Source organism: Megalobrama amblycephala, linkage group LG14 (genome assembly GCF_018812025.1).
Source record: "Megalobrama amblycephala isolate DHTTF-2021 linkage group LG14, ASM1881202v1, whole genome shotgun sequence".
NCBI lineage: Eukaryota > Metazoa > Chordata > Actinopteri > Cypriniformes > Xenocyprididae > Megalobrama > Megalobrama amblycephala.
In genome coordinates, this window is record NC_063057.1 from 33,021,706 (window position 1) to 33,046,916 (window position 25,211).

Genomic DNA, 25,211 nt, shown 5'->3' on the forward strand with positions numbered 1-25,211 from the left:
AGATGGACAATATTGACACCTTATAGCTCATGTAATTTTATTTAGGTGATAATGATAGAGACAAAGGCCTTTGACTAATGCACCATTCTTTATAATTTCAGGTGGACTCGGCCACAGAAAGTTCAGACCTCACTGAAGACATCCTGAGCCGTGAGTATCTTGGTATTCTCAGCGTGGAGAAGGATGAAATAACTCGCTATGTTGAAATGATTAATGAACATCAATTTGAGTGAGTTTTCTCAGAATTAAACTGATTTATTTTTCTCCAGGGCAACCCTGAAGCTTATCCCTGTGCTGCAGGAGATAGGAAAGGGTTTGGAGCTTTATGGCCTTGGTGATCTGACTAAACACCCAGAAATATGTCAGTCACTGTTTGTTCCAGGAACAGAAACAGAGGTAAGTACATACCTACCTATTTACATATCTATCTAGTGACAGAAATTACCCAGCTTTAAAGGGATAGGGAAAGGCAATGGTTTTACTTCCTGATTTGACAAAACTAATGTATGTTTATTCACTTTGTCCAAGCTTTCACTCTGATAATTCAACAGTCACACAACTACATAGAGGGCAAGGTTGTTTAGAAAGAGGAACAGTTAATCTATTGGCTGTAAAGACTGTCAGATGTATGACATATATTAAAGCATTGTATTACAGTCCTACTCATATATTTAATTGTTTTTAGAAAGAAAAGAGTTGTCTTTTGAGACACTCGTCTCTTTTACAATGTAATAGTAAAAATATTATTATAAGTGTGTGTGTGTGTGTGTGTGTGTGTGTGTTTGTGTGTGTGTGTGTTGACTTCTGACTATAGGAAGTGGTTTTTACAAAAGTTTCTCTCTTACCAGAGCTGCCGGTAAAGTCAACAGTTTCAGATGAGGAAATAGAACGATCTACAAATATTATTTGAGGTGAGTGTTTCATCTTTCTTTAGTTGTTTTTTTATGGAATAGTGTCGATTTATGATGTGTCATTGGTCACTTTGAGATTCTGAGACTTTAATGCCGTGCTTTTTTGATGATTATGTCGTGATCAAACATGATCGGATGTGTCTTTGGAAGTGAATCACAGAAGGCTGCACATTTTGATATTGTTGTCACATTGTGTGAAATCACTGTGTTTCTCATTTGATTGTGCAATTGTTTATTAGTGAATCTTTGATTTCTCAAACAGTATTTCTTAACATGCACATGTGGTAGATTTTCCCCTACGTCTCCTGATCGACGCCCCTAACATCTCCTAATAGACGCTTAAATAATTTATACTCTAGCGGCAGAGTTGGTCAACATCTTGACTCTTTTTGAACCCTATCACTTGGGAATAAGGTCTCTAGTGTTTCCTAACTTGCTGCGCAGCAATAACCAGACAGACTCCAGACTATGCCTTTGAATATGCTTTAATCACGGCTGGAGGACCTCGTATCAATCACAGAGAATCCCACCAGAAAAAGTAATTCAACAGTTTATATAGGATAGGAGCATGGTAAAACGTTCTACAATATGATTGGTTCTTCATATATCAAACCCTTCTGTTACTAGAGCAAAGCAAGATCTGCCCAAATCATGTGTTTATTAGTTCGTTGGTTACTCAATATCATGTGGCTATTATATTTAGATGGTTGTCTAGCTGTCCCTAAGTTTCATTTCCCCTTTTCTTATATTTGGACATGATTCAGACACACACTTATTTAGGCCCAACGTTTGAGGACATTTAGGTTTCAAAAGCATATAAATGTTATTCCTGCAAGGAAAAAGAAATATTAGTTATGATTAATTAAATTCCATCACATTACGTAATGCCATTACATTACAACAGAGAAAACACGGAAACTGGGAATTTCCATCAATGGCAGAGAAGCGTTGTCTCATAAATGATGGAAAATTCTGTCAGTGGTAGGGAAAGAGTTAATAATATTTAATAAAATAATATAATCATTTGTTTATATATAGTGGTAAATTATGTTTTTTTTGTGCAAACAAAGCACTTCCGTTACTTCATAAAATTGAGGTTGACCGTTGTGCTGTGTTGAAATCACACTTGTAAAATGCAAAAAAATTCTTATAAATCCCTTGTTATGCTAGCCTGACGTGGTCATACTCAATTCTAGTTCGAATATGAGTCTGATACTGCTCCATTGGGCTTTGATTATGGGGGCGTATTTCAACCGATCCAGGAAAGACCTCAATTGGATAGACCTACAACCAATCAGAGCTACAGAGTAAGTGACGTATGTTGAGCGACGCATAGTTGTCAACAGAACTCTTCTTAGCGACCATCGGGGCCAGCTGATAAATCAAACTTTTGCCGAATCCCATAGGAAGGACGGCAAAGACATCTTTCCCATCGACAAATGCCTTGATCGCGGTCCTCTGTTTCTTTTTTAAAATTAATGCGCTGTCGATATCTTCTATAACGGACGCGATGGCGAAATCTACACATCTCAGTTCTTCAACAGCCATCATTGTTGTAAACTAATTGACCTTTCGCAAAGACTCGCCCCCCTTAGTTACTGTTGCTTTGTCCGACAAGCCGTGGCGCTGTCACGCCACACAGAGTGGAAAATACATCGCGGAGCAAAGAGGAAACTGACAACACATCGACAGACGAGACAGAGCAGGTTACTTATGATATTAAACAAAGTCCCAGCTTTCAAACTGTGTAGTTATTAAAAAAATTCAAACAATAAAAACCGTTTTGTGGCTCTTTAATGTGTTGTGACCATAGACTGTAAAAAAATATGGACGTAGTGTCCGTGACGTCACCCATAGAGTTCTGAATAGCAGTTTTGACGCGTAAATGAGGCCGCGGCCATCTTAGCTGCACGTGACCGCACGTCACTCACGGATAACTGAAAATGGGCAAAGGCGGGACGAAGTTGGAGCCCATGCGACTTATTGCTGAAACCACGCCCGCCCTAGCTATCTATCTTAGATACTATCTAAAATATTAATAAAGATAGCAATATCATTAGAAAGTACTAAAGGATTACTGTCAATCTACAGTGATTTTTTTTACGATAACGTTATAGATGCTCCAACACCAGTAGGCTAATTAATTTGTGTGGGGTGTGCAAATAACACAAATCAAATGGGATTTCATACCTTTATAATGAAACAGAGATTGCGAGATGAATCCAATCCGTGGCACTTGGGTAAAATATGTACCAGATGTATATCTCTCAAATGTTCTCTCAAACTAATGAGCACGTATCCAAAGTATAATTTTTCAAAATAGTGCAGCAGTTTTAGTTATATCCAAGCAGTGCTGTCGGAGTTATATATCCTCCTGGTATTGTCATTGTAGTAAATCTCAGGAACAAAACTTTTAGCCAATGCCACGACGATCCAACAACGTGTGTTCCGCATGCGAGCACATGTACACAGACTGACATCTGTCTCGAGTATGCAGCAAGCCATATATTGTATAAAATAATACAGAAAAAAGCACAAATACGACTGAGATGCCAAATTCAGCGGCTGAAATGAGCTGCTGAGGTAACATGGCGGCTCACAGACAGCAGCGGCATACCTGTCACTCAAGTGACCACGCCCTTAATTATGCAGAACTTTAAGGCTTAATATAATTTAAACGGATGAGCTATAAAAAAATTCACCCCCTCAGAGTTGTCATGAGGGGCAAAATTCGCAGTATAGACCAAAACCACAATATGAACCAGACTGTAAACATGTTTTTTTCTGCTGTAAACTTGGCTAATTTAACATGATGGTCAATGAGATTCTGCTCACTTCTGCAGCCTGTCCCTAGCGGCCAGTCGATCAATTGCAGTTTAATTCACTTCCGTATTGGCTTCACGAGAAACAGGGGGAGGTTGCCGCTTGGTTGTGACCATGATCGTGACAGATTGCTGTAGCGCCTCAGCTCAAGAGGCTCGTGAACCGATCATCTCTTCCTACTAGTCCATTTATAGCATCAAATAAACATGAATGAACATGAGAATGAATGTTGTTTCAAACGCGGAAAGACGTCAATATGCACAATTTTTCAAGTTTAACTCCACCGAGGTTAATCTTCTAACTCCTGACTGCTTTGTCGGACAAAATGGCGGATGCGGCGTTCTGATTGGTTAGATCGCTTGTCAATCAAACTCCCCAAGCGCTCTTTGATGACGTAGCTGATTACGTTTCTGGTGATAATCTGTCAATCATCGCCCTGACAATGTGATTGGTCCGAACAGTTTCTGTTCGGGCATTATTACTCCTCTACGGATCGAGTCCAGACCGAACTCCCCGACCTCAAAATGTTGTGGGCGGGGCTAAGTTCGGCTGGCATCCAGGCTATTGTTATGCTACTTTATCACCAAATATTGGTTTAAATAGGACAGGTTTTATATTTATTTCTGGAACTAGGGTAACCAAATGTGACCAAACCAAATGTGGGACGATTACTAAGTTTGTGTGGGACAATGTGGGACATGTTACCAACACACATAACCTGAATCTCTTATATGTCTAACTTAATAAAACACTTCTATTCTGCCTTTCAGCTGATAAAAAATACTTTAATGTACTTTAGTCCCTTTCAGAAAACACCATTACATCACAATGTAACATAACATGTCTTTATTTTACATGTCATCATGCAGATAACTATTATTTACACAGTTCTGACCAAGTCCAACTAAAATCCAACAAATAAAATATGAAACATGAAATTAGTTAATTGACCGTCTTTATATATATAAAAAGGATCCCATTCTATCAGCCTCACCCAGGAATATGTTCTAGCCCAGTCTTTACTAAAAGAACATTTTCTCTTTTTTGTTGCCATTATGTTGCCCTGTAAAATTTTAATTTACCGAATTACCCATTTGTTTTCTGACAGGGAACACATACAACATTTTCTCAATATGCGACGTGCGGGACAAAGGGTGAAAATGCAGTGTGGTACAATGCAAAGCGGGACGGGTGGTGCCCTATTTGGAACTGATCAATCGCAGGCCTTATTTATCTGAGCTTATGTACCTCAGTTTTTAAGTAAAAAAAAAAAAAAAGTGTTATTTGTGGATAATTTTGTCAATTTTACATAAAATATGAAGAAAAAAAAATGCACTGTGTATCACACTAGTGTGCTTTAATGTTTAAACAGGAAATTTGTTTTGAAAGGATTTTATTCTGTTTTTATTTATTACAAAATGGCACACTTGTGGTGTTCCCAGTCAAAAATGACTGGCCTGCAGAAAAATAACTACACTATTTTCATTTAAAACTATTTAAGTCATTTTTGACCAATAAAAGTTCAGATCAATGAGGCCTATGATGAAATAAATACAAAACCTGTCCTCATTTAAAGAAAATAAGTTGACCAAAAAGATTGAAAATAATATTTGGTAATAAAATAGCATAACAAGTGATTTATAAGATATTATTTGTAAGCTGGTCATTTTTGACAGGGAACATCACAATTGTGACTTCATGCCATTTTTAAATAAATAAAATAGTGTGTAAAATAGTCACTAATAATGCTTTTTCACTCATAAGCTGAGGTACATAAGCAGATGAATAAGGCCTCTGATCAATCAGCTCCAAGAAGAAATATAAAACCTGTCCCAGTTGAAAGAAAATAAGTTGACAAAAAGATTGAGTTCAATATTTAGTGATAATGTAGCATAATGACAGATTTATAAGCAATTTTTTTTGTATGGCGGTCATTTTTTACTGGGAACACCACAAGTGTTACAAAAATTGGGAAGTTGTTAGACTCTGAGTGAGTAAAGTTAGTAAATTTTAGTCCAATGTGATCACATTAACTAGCATTTTCGGGTACGGGAAAATCCTCAAAATGACCCGAACATCCCCTGAGGGTTAAACCACTGGAGTCACATGTATTACGTTAATGATGTCTTTACAACTTTTCTGGGGCTTAAAAGTGGTTGTTGTGCAGCTGTGAATGGAGGATTTTCATTTTTGAGTGAACTAACCCTTGAAGTCCAATGCAGCTGCAGAATCACACAGACACAGATTTAGATAATAATTTGTCCACTAGAGGTCAATGATGTTGTTGATGTGACGACAATGTAACTAGTACAGGTAATGGTTACTGCTCATCTTTCAAAAGAAACAGAAAGAAGACAAATTATTAATGAAATATACAACTCTACTACTACATCTACTACAACACTCCAGCTTCTACCTTATTATTGTCATGAGCCTTTCTTATCGCCACCTCCAGACTAACTTCCATATAATCCATAGTACTTTGCCCCCCCTTTTCTCAATAAAATACACCAAACATTGACTTTACAATTCACTTTATAAGTTTGCACAGGTTGGAGGTCAATGCTATAGGCTTTTAACTGCTTGATTTAGATTGATCTTTTTCTGGCTTAGGGTCATTATCATGTTTGTTGACCTGCTGTTTTCAGTGTTGTAGTACTAGTGTGGTGAAGGACTTTTTCTTCTTGTCCAGCAGAAGCGAGCCAGTGATAGAAGATGACGTCAGAGCACCTTCTGGACACACTGGATGCTTTAGACAGTGAAAAACTGAAGAGGTTTAAATGGCACTTAAAGCAAGATGCTCATGTTTCAGCTGCCGATCTAGAGAGTGCCGATGCCATTGACACAGTGGATCTGATGATGGCATGTTGTGGACCAGAAAGAGCTGTGAAGATCACACTGAGCATCTTGAGAAAAATGAGACAAAACCATCTAGCAGAAGAGTTAGAGAATGAAACCAAAGGTAACAACAGCTCAAGTGTCAGTTACTGGATGAATTCAACATGACATGACAAATGAGAACATGCAAGATTTTAACACACCCTTTGAATTATCAATCCTGGAATGACTGTCACCATCTACAGGTTTAGTTTGTTTTGCAATAATTGAAAATGAACACACAAAAGCATTTTACAGATTCTACAGCTGTTAGGGACACACATTGCTACGAAGCACTTAACATTTATCTGTAACTTGTTTATTTTTTAAAACTTGCATCTGGTATGGTCTGCATTTAGTTGGAATTGGACTTTTTTTTTTTAAAGCAAGTATCACTTAAAGGATTAGTTCACTTTCAAATAAAAATTTCCTGATAATTTACTCACCCCCATGTCATCCAAGATGTTGATGTCTTTCTTTCTTCAGTTGAAAAGAAATTAAGGTTTTTGACCTTAAATTTGACCCTTTCAATTTTTGAAACATTCCAGGATTTTTCTCCATATAGTGGACTTCAATGGAGCCCAAACGGTTGAAGGTCAAAATTACAGTTTCAGTGCAGCTTCAAAACATTTCTACACAATCCCAGAAAAGGAATGATGGTCTTATCAAGAGAAACCATCGCTCATTTTCTAAAAAAAATAAATAAAATAAAATTATGTAAGTTTTAACAATAAATGTGGATTAGAATTCCGGCAGTGTAGACACTGCTAAGTGTATTACTGCCCTCCACAGGTCAAAGTTTTAACTAAATTGTCATATACAATATGCTAGTGCAAGTATATAACAATTAGTTCAAACTTTGACCTGTGGAGGGCAGTAATACACTTAGCAGTGTCTACACTGCTGGAATTCAAATAGAGAAGAAGAAGAAGAGGAAGAAGAGAGCTAGTTCAAGATGAGCATTTTTGGTTATAATGTATAAAATTAAAAAAAATATATATATATAGAAAATGAGCGATGGTTTCTCTAGATAAGACCCTTATTTCTCGCCTGGGATCACTGTAAACTGTAATTTTGACCATCAACTGTTTGGGCTCCATTGAAGTCCATTATATGGAGAAAAATCCTGGAACGTTTTCATCAAAAACCTTAATTTATTTTCGACTGAAGAAAGAAAGACATGAACATTTTGGATGACATGGGGGTGAGTAAATTATCAGGAAATTTTCATTTGAAAGTGAACTAATCCTGTAAGTTTTGTTCAAAGATAAAGCCACACTTGTTGCTTAAATCAAAGATGGCAGCTAGTCTTGTGGAATCCAGTTAATGGGTTCATTGAACTCATTACTAGCAGAAGCAGAAGAATAAAAATTTGCTGGTGTTTTTTAAAGGATTAGTCCACTTTTAAATAAACTTTTCCTGATAATTTACTCACCCCCGTCATCCAAGAAGTTGATGTCTTTCTTTCGTCAGTCGAAAAGAAATTAAGGTTTTTGATGAAAACATTCCAGGATTATTCTCCTTATAGTGGACTTCAATGGCCTCCAAACAATTGAAGGTCAAAATTACAGCTTTCTTCAAAACACTTACGCTGTATGTCCTACGCCTTTCGTATTCTACTTACGGAACAAACGCGGCACCAGTTTCGTTTTTTTTCGTATGTAGAAAGGCATAGGACATACAGCATAAGCGTTTTGAAGAATGCGGAAAGCGGAAGTACGTTCAAGGCGATATTTTGTGTTTATAAAGCATATACAGTTATATTTTTTTCGAAAATGACCGATCGTTTCGCTAGTTAAGACCCTTATTCCTCGTCTGGTATCATTTAAAGCCCTTTGAAGCTGCACTGAAACTGTAATTTTGACCTTCAACCATCTGGAGGCCATTGAAGTCCACTATGAGGAGAAAAGTCCTGGGATGTTTTCATCAAAAACCTTAATTTCTTTTCGACTGACAAAAGAAAGACATGAACATCTTGGATGGCATGGGGGTGAGTAAATTATCAGAAAAAGTTTTATTTAAAAGTGGATTAATCCTTTAATATTATTATTATATGGTGTTCTTTAAAGTGTGTATACTGACCCATGATAAGTTGCGATGCATTTAAATGTGTGTTAAAATAATAAATGAATATCTCTTTCAGTTCACAAAGCTCCAGTCCTGATGAGCAGCAGTGCTCAGACTGGAGTCAGTGTTGATGTGAAAGCTGAAACAGGTGCAAGTGTAAATGCTCCTGTATTGACTGGAAACACCATGACAGGACAAGTAATCATTTATGGCTCAAATGCTGCAGGAAATGGTACATTTTCATTACTATGACAAGACCACTACTAATAGTGTGATTTTAATGGGGCACACATGATTTAGCACCATTTTAATGCTATGGAATAATATCTTACTTAATATTTATCTTCTGTTTATTCCTTGCATTCTATATGCATCTTTTCTTTCTCCTCACAGATCAACACACATGCTCAGAGACAGCAGAGAAACACACAGAAAAACAAGGTAAATCAATATATAGTAATGCCTGAGATACTACACTACTCCAATTTCTCATGGTAAGGAAATCCTAATAAAAAAATATGAAAACACCCAATATAACTGTTACGAAGGTGTAAAAGAGCAGGCAATGAAGCAGATCTAAATGCAGGATTACCTATATAAAACATGGAGAAACACTAGGAACAATGACACCTGAGGAAACACCACATATAACACCTACAGTGACTAACAAAACAAAAGTGAAACACAAGCACTATATATACACACAGGGAAGACTTATCTTAAGATAAAAAGGGGAGCGTCGTAAATTGGAAACACCTGGAGAAACTAATCAACATGAAAAACTACAAAGTATAGAACAAGACAGGAAATAACAAAAGAGTCCACAAACACACAGGGGATACATGACAATAACCAAATTAACTTTGCAGTTACAGATTTTATTTCATATCTGATGTGATTCTACATAGGAATTAATAGATACTTGATACTGAATCCCCCCAAAAATAAATGCCACAATCGATAAATGATCAAAACTAAACAACAAAATAACTCACACAGCAGGAAAAGAAAATGCAGCATATATATGGTGATGATTGGCCATTAGTGAGTCTACTGAAGAAAAAAGAACAAAAACAGAAAGAAAAAAATCTAAAACAGATTTACAACACAAAGACTTAGGTACATTTACACAACAATGTACTACATGTGCCTATAGACTGAACACGTAATATGCATGCATGTGACGTCACCGTTTCACAAATTCATGTTTTTGTAGTTTACGTGGAGACGATAACAATATCACTTTCAAAACCATGCACCCCTAAAACACTGTTGTCGTGTAAATTGACAGCCAAAGTGCATAAAGTTTTCCCTTTTAGTTTTAAATGGCCTTTTATGCCAAGTTTACACTACAGGATTTCAAAAGTCGGCAGATCGCTGTGCTGTTCAGACTACATGTCTGAACATGTTACTTGTTATTTATTTTTTTAATGCTATTTCCTTATTTATGTTGATTTTTTTTTTTTTTAATTACAGAAATTTTAAGGCTGCAAAAATTCTTGGAAAATCACAAAACCAACATGAAGAAGAAAGCAGAACATATTTTTGAGGGCAAGAAAGAAAATAAAGCACATCTCAAGGATATTTACACAGAACTCTTCATCACAGAGGGAGATATTGAAGACGTCAATCAGGAACATGAGATTCTGAAGATTGATGATGCTTTCAAGAACAAAAAAACACAGGGCAAACCAATAAAATGCAATGATATGTTTCGTTTATTGAGGGAAAACAGTGAGAAGAACATTGTGCTGACCAAGGGCATCGCTGGCATTGGAAAAACTGTTTCTGTGTACAAGTTCATCCTGGACTGGGCAGAAGGAAAAGACAATCAAGACATACACTGTGTGTTCCTGCTTCCATTTCGAGAGATTAACATGCTGAAAAACAGAGAGGTCAATCTCAATGAGTTTCTACAGGTTTTTTATCCGGAACTTAAGGAATTGGACAAATCAAAGTTATATGCTAAACGTAATCTGTTTATATTTGATGGACTTGATGAGAGTCGACTTCCTATTAACTTTAAAAGTGGAATTCTGGCGAGTTTTGAGGAAAGATCATCTGTAGATGTGCTGTTTACAAATCTGGTTAAGGGAACACTGTTTCCCTCAGCTCTTGTCTGGGTGACCTCACGACCAGCAGCAGCCAATCAGATTCATCCTCAGTATGTAGGTTTGTTCACAGAGGTGCGAGGATTCAGCGATGAACAGAAGGAGGAGTACTTCAGAAAGAGAATAAAAGATGAGACTCAGGCCTCCAGAATCATCTCACACATTAAGACATCTCGTAGTCTGTACATCATGTGCCACATTCCTGTGTTCTGCTGGATCACGGCCAAAGTACTCCAAAATATTCTCATCAAGAACAATGCAGAGAACATCAGCACAACACTCACTGAAATGTACATTCACTTCCTGCTGATACAGATGAACATGAAGAACCAGAAGTACGATGAACAAGAAGAAAGACGACGTACAAAGCTCTTACATTCAAATAGAGAAATGATTCTGAAGTTAGCAAAGCTAGCGTTTGAACAGCTGAAGAGAGAAAGCATTGTGTTCTATGAGAAAGATCTGGAAGAATGTGGTATTGATGTGGATGTAGTCACTGAGTTCACAGGAATGCTCGCTGAGATCTTTATGTTGGAAGATGGACTTCATGAAACTAAGGTCTTCTGCTTTGTGCATCTGAGTGTTCAAGAGTTCCTTGCTGCAGTGCATGTTTTCCTCTGTTACCTGAACAAGAACATGCAGGAGCTTCAGTTTTTCTTTGATAAGCCCAAAGAACATATTACATTGCAGGAGCTACTGCAGAAGGCTGTTGATAAAGCTATGAAGAGTCAGAGAGGACATCTGGACCTGTTCCTGCGGTTTCTGATGGGAATTTCACTGAAATCCAGTCAAAACTTGCTCCAAGGCCTGATCACACACACTGAAGACACCACAGAGAGCATCACAAAAACAAGTGAATATATTAAAAGAGTACAAGATGGGCACTTTATCTCAGATGAAGCTTCAGTCAACCTATTTTACTGCTTACTTGAGCTCAAGGACCATTCATTATATGAGGAAATCCAGAGATACCTCAGTTCAGATGCACATCCAGGAAGAGAACTCTCATCTTCAATGTGCACAGTGCTGACCTATGTGCTGCTGATGTCAGAGAAGGTGCTAGATGAGTTCAACCCAAAGATGTTCACGTCATCTTCAAACTACACAAGACTCGTTTCTGCTGTGGGACACTGCAGAAAAGCCTTGTGAGTAATTTCACTCACTGCTGTTTATTCTACATGACTTAACAATTGGATGTCAAAATTCTATGTGAAATATATTGCTGTCCTGATTATGAAAGTGTAGCAAATTAGCTCAAAATAAATATGAATAATTAATCATAACTAGTTATAATTAATTATTAATATTTGAATCAGTTAATAAAATTAACTTAATGTAATAAAATTAATATTACAATCAATTAACCTGTTGTCCAATGAACACACAGTGTTAATTGTTTATTAATTCTAAGAAATGTTCATTTCCAGGTTATGGGAAATAACAATCTTATTGTACAGTACTACTAAAAGCCTGTAGTCAGGATCGACATGAATAGGGACTCCAGTATATGAGCACAAAACACGGACAACCTTACGTGTGACATGAACAAGACTTTATTAACTAGACTAAACACTTAACTACTCTAACATTCACACACATACATGCATACAGTTTACCAAGAGAGAGAGAGAGCTAAAGCAGAGTACAGGAAGCAAGAGGTTACAGCATTGTTTGACATTCAGCAGATCAACAGCCTTGAGCAAACCATCAGTTTAGTTTTAACAGGCCCTTCTTTAAAAGGGGTAAGGATACTCAATGTATCCGATAATGAGACTAAGTTTGATACTTGCATGTCTCTCCAAGTTGAATTAAAACTGTCCTGATGCAATTTGTGGAGGCTTCCGTTGAATCTTTGCTGATATTGTCCTGATGAAAGAGAACCAGTTGGATTCAGAGGATCTTTGGTGAATGTAAGGTCTAGGCCGAGGCCTGGCACAAGCTTGGGGTTCCTTAGAAGCTTCTAGCTTCTTAAAGCATCATCTTGACGTCAGCATTTGTCAGTAAAAGAGAAGAAGAGGAGGAAGAGAAGGGGGTTTGATCTTGTGATCAGTGAATATAAGGGGTGAAGATGTCACACCCTCTTGAGGTGTCTGAGCCAATAAGGAGTTTCCCTTTCAGAGGGAAGTTTTACGAGTCTTTGTTCTGTAGCAAGATATTAGCATAAGACACTGGATTGGATGAATGAGAGAATAACCTTCTAGATTCTTATAATACTAACATGTCACAGAGTTAGTAACATGTAACATAAATAACCAAATAGGAAATGAAAGTTGGAGTCCGTAGATACCAAACATGCTGCCAATGTGATCTCAGTTAACTATACATTTGCAACTATGGAACATGAATACCAAAATAGTTCAAAAGAGAGAATTAATACATAGAATAAAGCCTATAAAAGGAAAGTCATGAGATGGGAAAATTGGATAGGTGTTTATACATTTCCCAAGTGGTTATATAGAGAATACATAGGATTAAGAGAGTTTATTTGTCCTTCTCAGGAAGAATGAGTCACTAGTCTCTACAGCATTCTTCCGGATCATAAAAGTACCATATATCTGTAACAGGACACCTAGGTTGGCCTGTGTGCTAGCTACATTTGGGATGCTGGTTGCAGTTTTAGGGGGATGGGTTCAGAGAACTTTGATAGTGAGAGTGAGTTTATGGGTAATTCATTAAATACAATGAATAATTGTGTGGCTGATTGGTCCAGACGCTACAAAAGGTACAATGTGTTATTGCAGAAACATTAAACATAAGAAAATAATCTGCATAAACATTCTGTTTTGGCAGATTTAATGGCTGTGATCTCTCTGATCGGCACTGTGAAAGTTTGTCTAAAGCTCTACAATCATCAAACTCTCATCTGAGAGAGATGGATCTGAGTAACAATCTCCTGAAGGATTCTGGGGTCAGAATACTTTCGACTGGACTGAGAAGTTCACACTGTCAACTGAACATACTGAGGTTTGACTTTAACATTTAATCATTCACTCTGTTCAGTGTTCATTTGTAAATGAATAGGTGACTGGCAGATATTTCCCCCTGTCTATATTGTAGTATGAATGGTTCAGTGATGTTTTCTCCAGGGACAGACAGTGCCTCGCAATCATTAACGATTGCCACATCAGCAAATAATAAAGAATCTATTTGATTAACCCTCTGGAGTCTGAGGCTGATATGGGGCCCTGGAGAAGTTTTGACATTCAAAATTTTACATTTTTTCAGTTGTTCATAAACATATTAATGGAAAAGGTATCATTACACTGTATTCAGCACAAACTAGGCTACCATAATATGTGAGGAATATGTATGTACATTTTTGAAGGAATAACGTTTATGCGTGGTTATTGAAAAAACAAAAAACTTAAGTCACTGAAATATGGCCACAAAATAAATACAAAACATGTGTTCAAAAGACCTCTCGGTATTGGAGGCTTTAGACAAAAAAATTTTCTTCAAAATGATGTAAAATTTATCCTGCCTACTCGTTCATATAATAAAACAATATAGAGATTTAAATTCTGCAAGACACTTTTTGTCAAGAAACACACTATGCATAGAGGTGTGAATCCTCATGATAATGCTCTGAATCACACCTGAGAAGACAAAGACCCGCATAATGAGCCTTTTCAGTCAGGTAGGCTATGTGAAAAAACACTCTGTGATCATGCTGATAACAGGAATATGTTAATATAATGTCCACTCTTGACAAAAAACGTGACGTGCATGCATGATTTTTGTGATCTCATGCATGCACGTATTATTGCACATCATGTGAAGAAAATTTTGTATAGGCCTATTATAATTTAAATTACAATACCAGTCAAAAGATTGGACACATTACTATTGTAATGTTTTTAAAAGAAGTCTCATGCTCATCATGCTGCATATCAAAAATACAGAAAAAAACAGCAATACTGTGAAATATTATTACAATTTAAAATAATGGTTTTCTATTTTAATATACTTTAAAATATAATGTAATTCTGTGATGCAAAGCGTCTGAAAATTCATGTTACCTCTATGGCATTTCAGCTTAAAAGCATGCACATTTGGCGAAATATTGAGGGATTCTCATAGGTTTATGTCAATTTTCTATACAGAGGAGTAATATTTATTCAATATTATTGTCATCGCTATAAGAGCTGGATACTGTGTTTTAAATTCATACTTGCTGCTGGAAGGCGCTCAATAATGACTCATTATGAAGAACAGGCATACCATGTGACATTCCAGGAACTAACAGAGGCTACCAGAGATTGCTATAAAAATTGGCTATAACTATGTTCTCATTAAAGACATTTTTGTCAGGGTTCTGTCACTTTGGTCTGTGTATTCTTGGTTTTGTGACAGAGCTCTGACACTATCGTCTTGTCTTTGTGTGAGCGTGTGGTTTCAAGCATGCTTGAGCCGTGCGTTCTTGTGGGTTGCGTGTGGTGTTTGGATCCTGGCACTAAAGTCAGTTTTGTGTCAAGATTCGGACAATAATGCTCCGTGTGTTCGTCTTCCTTCCTGAGCACATTGAACATTCGCTTGTTCTCATGCGCTCTGTCTTGTTGTGTTTCGAGTTTGCTCAGACCGTACACTCTTCTGTCCATGTGTTGTTGTGTTCTGTTTAGCATGTGGATTTTTGTTCATCTTTTGTAAGTACATTTTATTTTATTACACTTGTGCCTTCCTTTTGTTGATAATACAGTAAGAGGCTCTACAAGTTAACAATATCACCAATCTTGTAGATAAATCAGCTGACCAACTACCTCCAGTATACATTAATTGTAACTGATTGAAAAGTCCACTGTTGGGAGTGTTTTCATACTGCCAAGCTAAAAGTACTTGACTGCTGCCCTGAACAAAGAGGAGGGGAAGTGATCACCTAATGTTCTCATAACCACACTTTAAGTGACAAGTGATCCAAAAATCACAACATCAGCGGTGGTGTGAGTACCAATCACTACATTACTGTGCACAAAAACCCAAAGTGCACACACAGAGCCACGTCTCAGACAGTGCTAAAACACAGAATTGAGTTCTCCTTTGTGTCTTCTTGATTCTGATATTACCAGATGTCTTTGACTCCAGAAACGATTGAAGTTGTCAATAAAGTTCAGTTCTCTCATGTTGCATGTTTTTTGCAGCCATTTTCAATCTTCTAAGTGTTTGTTTTCCTTCTTAACCCTCTGGAGTCTGAGGCTGATTTGGGGCTTGAAGTTTTGACATGCCCTGACATTTGTGCTTTTTTCAGTTGTTCATAAACATATAAATGACAAAAGTGTCATTACACTGTATTCAGCACAAACTAGGCTACAATAATATATGAGGAACATGTATGTACATGTTTGTATTTTTGAAGGAATAATGTTTATGCGTGGTTATTGAAAAAACAAAAAACTTAAGTCACTGAAATAAGGCCAAAAAAAGTATATTAAATCTGTGTTCACAATACTTTTGGGTATTGGAGGTTGTAGACTACAGTTTTTGCTTCAGAATTATGTAAAAATTATGCTGCCCACTCCTTCATATAAAACAATATATTGATTTAGTTTTTGTAAGACACTTTTTGTCAAGAAACACAGTATGCGTGGAGGCGTGAATCTGCATGAATAATGGGCCATTTACACCTGAGAAGACAAAAGAATCACATAATAATGACCTGAAATGACTTGCATATTAATGAGGCCTTTCAGTCAGGTAGGCTGTGAAAAAAACCCTCTGTAATCAGCTCATCATAAACAGCAATACTGTGAAATATTATTACAATTTAAAATAATGGTATTCTATTATATTCTTTAAAATATAATGTATTTCTGTGATGCAAAGTGTCTGAACAATTATGTTACCTCTATGGCATTTCATATAGGCTTTTAGCTTAAAAGCATGCACATTTGGAGAAATATTGATGGATTCTTATATATTTATGTCAATTTTCTATACTGAGAAGTAATATTTATTGTCATCACTATGAGTGCTGGATGCTGTGTTTTCAATTCATACTTGCAGCCGGAGGGCGCTCTCTATACACCTTTAGTCCACAAATTCATATAAAGAAGAAAAGGAACTAGGAACTAACGGCATGTCTTCTAGAGATCGCTAACCATTGCTTTAACATCCAAATAAACACTTTTCAAGACAATAAATACACGATTGAGACGATGAATGCATGTATTGGCTCTGAATTTGCGTCTGAATAGCGCTGGCTCCGTGGGCGTGGCCGCATTAGCGGATAATGAGCTGAATCACGGGCGTCTGACATAGCTCTCTTTTCATACAGATTACATAAACACAGAATGTTTGTTTTCGATTTGACTTGCACAATTTAAAACCTGACATTTCAACGTTTCTTTAGACGTAAGTGTCATTTTTTTTGTCATTAGTATTCATAAGTTACAGTTCATTTTCTGAGAACTATCAGATTGGACTTTGTTCAGAGGGAGAGGAGAGATCACGCATCATGTTAGTTTTCTTTATTTTACAAAAAGCACAACATAGTGTTTTTACTCTGAGTGTACACAAATAAAAGAAGACATTCTATAGTTTCAATTGATATATTACTTATGTCTCTATGACAAGAAATGACGGAGTATTTTAAGTCTGTTTTGCTGCAATGTGAAAAAAATCCTGCAAACGCGCCGGCACGTTTTCAGACCTCAGGGAGTTAAAGAGTTCAGACTGCTCTTTCCGAATATCATTATTCCCCACATGAATAATAATCTGCTTTGCAGTCTTGTACTTCAGAATGTTTTGAAGTTCCCTGTTTACATCAGAAACTTTTGCTTGAGGAAAGCAGCATGTAGTTGTAGCCCTGATGCTAATGTTTCTGATTATGGAGTCACCCATTATCAGAGTGCTGGACTTGGCTGCACTATGAGAAGAATGCCACTGTCAGCTTGCCTGTTAGCTGGAATGATTCCTCTTTCCTTCAGTGATTCTGCTTGTTAACAGCAAGTGTCATCACTTAATTATATAATTAACTTCAACATTGCTTTGGTGTTATTTTTAACACTCTGTAGTGTAGGCACATATGAGCACTGACCAGTGTGCATCTAACACTGGCGATTTTGCTGCGTGTGCTCTAGATTATACCTGATAAACATTAATAACACTGTTTGCTTTGTTCTTTATACAGACTACAGTGCTGTATTCTCACTGGTCAGTCCTGTGAAAGTTTGTCTTCAGTTCTAAAATCCTCAAACTCTGTCCTGAGAGAGCTGGACTTAAGTAACAATGACCTGCAGGATTCTGGAGTGAAGCTTCTTTCTGATGGACTGGCAAGTCCAAACTGTCAGCTGGAGAAATTGAGGTTTGAGTTTACTTTCATTGTTTTGTTTTTTTCTCCTTCTTCATTAAGTTAATTATTAAAAAAATCACTTTGCTAAGATTTATTCTAAATATAATTACTTTGTGTTTTTCTTTGTTCAGATTTTCCGTATGTAATCTCACTGGTCAGTCCTGTGAAAGTTTGTCTTCAGCTCTATAGTCCTCAAACTCCACCTTGAGAGAGCTGGATTTGAGTAACAATGACCTGCAGGATTCTGGAGTGAAGCTTCTTTCAGATGGTCTGAAGAGTTCTAAGCTGGAAATACTGAGGTTTTAGTTTTAAATAGTTAGATTTTTTTGCATAAAGCTAATTACTAAAAATTACACTAAGATTTATTCTGTTTCCAATTACTTTGTTTTCTTGCTCAGATTTTCCACATGTAATCTTACTGCTCAGTCTTGTGAGAGTTTGTCATCAGTTTTACAATCCTCAAACTCCTGTCTGAGAGAGCTGGACCTGACTAACAATGACCTGCATGATTCAGGAGTGAAGCTTCTTTCTGATGGACTGAATAGTCAAAACTGTCAGCTGGAGATTCTGAGGTAGAGGGTTTTACAGAAATGGACAGCTTTTAAAAGCTGTTTTTAATACCAATGTACTCGGCAAATGTGTTTATTTTAACTGTGCGGTGGCACGGAGACAATTAATTTACAACATTAACAAGATGACTCGTTGAATTAATTTCAAAATTTTGCACTGGGTTACAGATTTAATTTCTTGTGCCTATGAGATACACGGCCAGGATTTTATATGTGAATCAGAGAGATGTTAATTGTTAGGTTTTATGTAGATTTTTTTTTATTTGCCATTGTGTCATGATCAACTGTATGCTTATGAGTTATGGTGAGCCAGAACCAGTGATTCGGTAAAGATAAGAGCCTTCTGCTGAAGTTCAACCCCTTATTGCTTGGAAGGAATTTTCTCAATTATTGCTAAGTTGCTATTCCCTACTCATACACTACCTGAGTAGAGATTGAGAAAAAGGTCTTAACATTATACATTCAATCTACACTTACACATACAACTTACAAATGAACCAGGAGGACTTTTAGACATTTTATTTCCTTTATTCGGTTTCTTTGATTTATTATACACAACCTGGAATCACCAGGATTTAGGCATTTCTATTTTAATGGGATTACTGGCTAAATGTATAAATGTATATACATTGGCTTCCAGTCCATGTGTATATTGATTTTAAAACTCTGGTTCTAACATACAAAGCAGTTCATGGGACAGCTCCTTCATATCATTGTGAGCTGATTATTCCTTATTACACCATTCTCCATCTCTTCGTTCAGCTGGCTCTTTTGATCTACATCAGCCTGTCCGTCGATTAAAATCTATGGGACAAAGACTATTTTCTTTTGCTCACCTAAGGTTATGGAATGAATTGCCTATTACAAATAGGTATGCCCTGACACCCAAATTCCTCGTGTATGTGGGGCTAGCAACAGAAGATTCTTATTAGCTAGTGAGATTTTGATTGACAGTTTCTTTATTTTTTATTTATATTTATATAGCACCTTTCAAAACAGTTACAATGTGCTTTACAATAAAAACACAAAATAAAAAGCCAAATAAAATACAGAATTGACAATATAATAATAATAATAAATATAGCTGCAAGCAGCAATTACGGGGCCAAGCACAAAAACGGCACAAGAAGCCAGCCAACATGGCTGGGAGCATCAGACCAACAGCAGCAGTGAGCAATTAGAAAAAAAAGTTATTAGCATTTTTGTCAATTTTGTTATAACTTTTGACCACAAGGTGGCGCTGGTCTGGAAACCTCTCAGGCTCCTTCAGGGCATTGTCCTGATGACCCATATCAAATTTATGAATTTTGGTCAAACCCTTCAGAAGTTATAAGCAAAAAAAGCCATTTTTCATATCTCCACTCCAGTAGGTGGCGCTGCGCCGAAACACTGTATGGTGCCTCAGGTCATGATTGTGATTACACGTACCAAGTTTGGTCTGAATATGATAAAGCATTGCAGAGATACAGCTTCAAGAGTCGTTTTTGCATCATGCCTCAAATTCGTTGCGCTGGTATACGAAAACGGTTTGACTTATCGACTTGAAATCCATAACTTTTTGTTGACATGGTCTGAAGATGATACGGTTCGATTTTGGTGAAAATCGGAGCAACGGTCTAGGAGGAGTTCGAAAAAGTAGGTTTTTAAAGAAAAACAATACAGCGGACAGGAAGTTCAGCTAACTATGGCAAACTTGATATCTATTTTCTCAGCATGACCCACAGAATCTACTGAGACCAGATTCATTCCAATCGGTTAACATAGTCAAAAGTTATTAGCATTTTTGTAAATTTTGTTATAACTTTTGACCACAAGGTGGCGCTGGTCCGAAACTTCTCAGGCTCCTTCAGGGCATTGTGCTGATGACCCATACCAAGTTTCGTAACGATACGCTAATGAGTTCGTAAAATACAGCATTTTAGCACAAAATTCAAAATGGCCGACGGCCAAAATGTCCGATATGGGAAAATTGGTTAGCAGGTACCAAGTTTGGTCTGAATACGATAAAGCGTTGCGGAGATACAGTCTTATGTCTATTTTCACAAGCACTACGTACAATTTGTTCGCGTGTTTTTCGAAAACGGTTTGAGGAATCAACTTGAATTCCATAACTTTTTGTCGGCATGGTCTGAAGATGATCTGGTTCAATTTTCGTGAAAATCGGAGTAACGGCCTAGGAGGAGTTCGAAAAAGTACGTTTTTCAGAAAATTCAAAATGGCGGAAAAATTTTCATGACGGAAAATGACGTCATATGGTGCAATCGATTCGTCTTGACTTTCCTCTGAGGAATCAGAGGAAAAAAGAATTTTGTTTCTAGCACTTACGGTTCAAAAGTTATTAGCATAAACATAAGTGCAACTTTGGACAGCTGGTGGCGCTAAAGGGATTGAGATAGAGACTCCAAATTTGCTATGGACATAGCTCAGACTGTCCTCTAACTGTGTGCCAAATTTCATAACTTTCCCGCAAGCGGTTCTATGGGCTGTCATAGACTTCAAGAGCGGAAGAAGAAGAAGAAGAAGAAGAAGAATAAAAAAAAAAAAAAAAAAAAAGAACGCCAACAATAACAATAGGTGCCTCCGCACCTTCGGTGCTTGGCCCCTAATAAAACATAATTACAACACATACTATCAGATTAAGAAAAAGCCATAAAATAAAAGTGAGTCTTAAGGAGAGATTTAAAAGAGGATACTGTGCTTGCCTGTCTGAGATCCCCAGGCATTACAATAGTCATGTCTTGAGGAAATAAAAGCATGAATAACCTTCTCTAAATCTGCAAAAGAAAAAAATGACTTGATCTTTGTTAGCTGTCTCAATTGCGCGTAAAAGGACTGCACCACTTTAGTCACCTGAGAATCTAAGGATAGATCTGAATCAAAAATGACACTTAGGTTGCGGACCTCTTTTCGAACATTATTTGACAATCACCCAGACTATAGGAGAGATTGTCAATGTTACTAGTACTGGGGCAGCATGGGGTAATTATAAGCACATCTGATTTAGCAGGTAAATCGCGTATTGTTCGCGTGTTTTTCGAAAACGGTTTGAGGAATCAACTTGAATTCCATAACTTTTTGTCGGCATGGTCTGAAGATGATCTGGTTCAATTTTCGTGAAAATCGGAGTAACGGCCTAGGAGGAGTTCGAAAAAGTACGTTTTTTTCAGAAAATTCAAAATGGCGGAAAAATTTTCATGACGGAAAATGACGTCATATGGTGCAATCGATTCGTCTTGAACTGCAAAAGATTTGAAGTCATCCAGTTTTTAATCTTGGTGAAGCCGGACATGATGCAGGATGTATTTGTAGTACCAGGCTGTATTGGGACAATTAATTTCCTTGTGTATGTGGGGCTAGCAACAGACAATTCTTATTGGCTAGGGAGTTTTTGAGTTTCTTGACCTGGAAGTGAAGATTTCAGTGTTGTGTTTACAAGTGTGACTGTGAGAATCAGTTTCATTTTAGTAAGATGAAGTTTGGTTTTTAAATCTTATATTCTTTCTTCTTACACTATTTTGTCGACATAAGATTTCAGGAGCAGTATTGGCTGTGTAAGGTCAAATTCCTTATTTACTGCATTTAAACGAGATGTATAATGTTCAGTGATTTTGTGGAATATTTGTTTCTCCTGATAGTGGTGAATGAGCACAAAATTATCTTTTATGAAATGACAGTGAGATCAATTAAAAATGGCACTTCAGGTTTCGATCGCTGGTGTCTAGTGTCAATATAGAATCCATTATTCCTGTTCTTTAATTAAGTATAGATGTTTCTGTTAACTTCACTTTTGTTTCTTTTGTGAAACTATAGAGAATAACAGCTACCTCACAGATTGACTAATGTTATGTGGACTGTTGCTATGTGTGTTTGTAGATTGTCTGGCTGTATGGTGACAGAAGAAGGCTGTAGTTATGTGTCTTCAGCTCTGAGTTCAAACCCCTCACACCTGAGAGAGCTGGATCTGAGCTACAATTACCCAGGAGATTCAGGAGTCAAGCTACTCTCTGATACACTCAACCATCCAAACTACAGACTGGACAAACTCAAGTATGTTGAACTTCTTATGATTTATTATTTTACATCCTCAGTGTCTCTGTGTGTGTAATATACAGTCAAACCAAAAATTATTTCAACATTTTTTATATATTTTTACTTGTGGGTGCAGGATACTATACTTCATTTATGTAAGTGAGGATAGCAAAATAAACTGTGACATATTATACCCAAAAATTCTTCATACAGTGGACTACCAGTAAAATTGATAAACATTTGGAACCAAAAATTACTATATTTTAATTGTAATATTATATTACAATATTTCTGTATATCTGGCTACTGTTATGTAAATAAGATGTAAATAAGACAGCATCTGTATGGCAAACCCTCCATGTTGCGGCTGTTGTTATTGGCTTATGCCTACCAACACAACATCATTGGCATAGAAACCAATTCAGATATTCCTGAAAACGAAAGATCGGCATGGGACACACAAATCAAATCTGAACAGTTGAGATACACAATGTGGACATCAATAAATTTAGGTCCCAGCTGTTCAAAATGTCCTAACTGTTCTCGAAATGGGATTGTATATATATATATATATATATATATATATATATATATATATATATATATATATATATATATATATATATACACACACACACACTACCAGTCAAAAGTTTGGAATCGGTAAGATTTTTTTATGTTTTTAAAATAAGTTTTGTCTGTTCACCAAGGCTGCATTTATTTAATTACAAATACATTAATATTGTGTAATATTATTACAATTTAACAAAGCTGTTTTCTGTTTGAATATTTTATAAAGTAATTTATTACTGTGCTCAAAGATGAATTTTCAGCATCATTACACCAGTCTTCTTCAGTGTCACATGATCCTTCAAAAATCATTCTAATATGCTGATCTGCTGCTAGTAGTAGCTTTCACAGCAAAAGATGATAGTCCAAAAGCAGAATGATGAAAAGGAACAAGACAATTACTAATAGATGATGATCTTAGTAGATCTCACATAATTATTAAGATGAAAACTAGCAAAATCACAGAGTACAGAAGGAGCCAGGCCATTTAACATTTTATAAACCATATACAAATTGGGGAAAAAAGGTCTAAAATGGTAAAAAATTGTTTCTCCAAGATCCTACAATGGTGAAAATTGTTTGGTTTTTATCTACAGTTTTTTTTAAGTCTGTTTATATAGGGATAAAAGGTTTATAAAGGTTTAACCAGTTTCACCAACTTGACCCCAATATGCAAGACAATATGAAATATAAGAAAAAGTTGTAGCATGCATAAAGGTCTTAGCTACATCGACAGAAAGACATTGTCTAATTTGTCTAAAATTCGCTGAGTTGTATTTAATATTCCTTACCATTTTCTTTACATGTTTTTTTAAAACTAAAATATACATATTGGATTGATTTTAATAACTTTAATGTACATGAACCAAGCACTAGGAAAATACAAGTATCCTATTTGGGACTCTGTATTGCCAGATACTTGATATTCATTGACTTGGATCTGATCAGAGACAAAAACAACTTGATTAAGACATCCCTACTCCATTCCCAAGCATAAAACACAGTGTGCATCTTCCTTTGAAATATAGCACGGTGGCACACTTTCTGGCTTGTCATATTACTAACTGACTACTCTACTTCAACACAGAGAAAACAAACAATATGACAAACAATTCACACATATGGCTTCACTTTACTAGAATGTTTTAACATGTTTTTAGCATGTTTTAGAATATTGATAGTATGTTTAAAGCATGTTTTATTAATCATTTGAGGCCAAAATTGTCATTGACCATATATCTTTATTAATTGTCTTAACTGCTCTGTGTGTGTGTGTGTGTGTGTGTGTGTGTGTGTTTACTGACTGTGACTCTGTGTGTGTTTTATAGTGTGGATCATGGAGGAGAGTTCAGGATTACAGCAGGTCCACGAAAATGTACGTCTACAAACAAACACAGACACACCTTCAGTGATTGTTGCAGAGTTATAAATGTCTCTGTTCTTGTGTTCAGATGCCTGTTTTTTCACACTGGATCCAAGCACAGCAAACACTGAACTCATTCTGTCTGAGGGGAACAGAAAGGTGACATGTGTGCAAGAGGATATGCTGTATATTCATCATGCAGTGAGATATTCTGGTACTCCGGTGTTGTGTAGAGAGAGTGTGTGTGGACAGTGTTACTGGGAGCTTGAGTGGAGTGGACGTGTGTTAATATCAGTGTCATATAAGAGCATCAGCAGGAAGGGATGGGGTAATGAGTGTGTGTTTGGATCTAATGATCAGTCCTGGAGTTTGTTCTGTTCTATCTTCGGTTCCTCATTCAGACACAATAGCATAGTGACTAAACTCACTGTAAAGTCCATCAGCAGTAGAATAGGAGTGTATGTGGATCACAGTGCAGGAACTCTGTCCTTCTACAGCGTCTCTGGAGACACAGTGAGCCTCATCCACACAGTCCAGACCACATTCACTCAACCGCTCTATCCTGGGTTTGAGGTTTTTCCTGAATCATCAGTGAAACTGTGTTGA

The 25,211-nt window shown here is 36.7% G+C and overlaps 1 protein-coding gene across 1 annotated transcript; it reads left to right on the forward strand.

Moving 5' to 3' along the window:
* Positions 1-696: 696 nt before the first annotated feature.
* Positions 697-25,211, forward strand: LOC125244432 (NACHT, LRR and PYD domains-containing protein 3-like). Its single transcript, XM_048154518.1, has 9 exons — positions 697-911; positions 6,430-6,696; positions 8,755-8,910; positions 9,072-9,119; positions 10,155-11,934; positions 13,580-13,753; positions 22,517-22,690; positions 24,571-24,617; positions 24,694-25,211. Exons 2-9 carry the CDS (start codon positions 6,450-6,452, stop codon positions 25,209-25,211), a joined length of 3,144 nt encoding a protein of 1,047 aa, XP_048010475.1. The 5' UTR covers positions 697-911; positions 6,430-6,449.

Coding starts and splice junctions, on each gene's coding strand:
- LOC125244432 (XM_048154518.1), top strand. CDS start 6,450: ATGACGTCAGAGCACCTTCTGGACACACTGGATGCTTTAGACAGTGAA. Junction 6,697..8,754: donor GTTAGAGAATGAAACCAAAG/GTAACAACAGCT, acceptor TATCTCTTTCAG/TTCACAAAGCTCCAGTCCTG. Junction 24,618..24,693: donor TACAGCAGGTCCACGAAAAT/GTACGTCTACAA, acceptor TCTTGTGTTCAG/ATGCCTGTTTTTTCACACTG.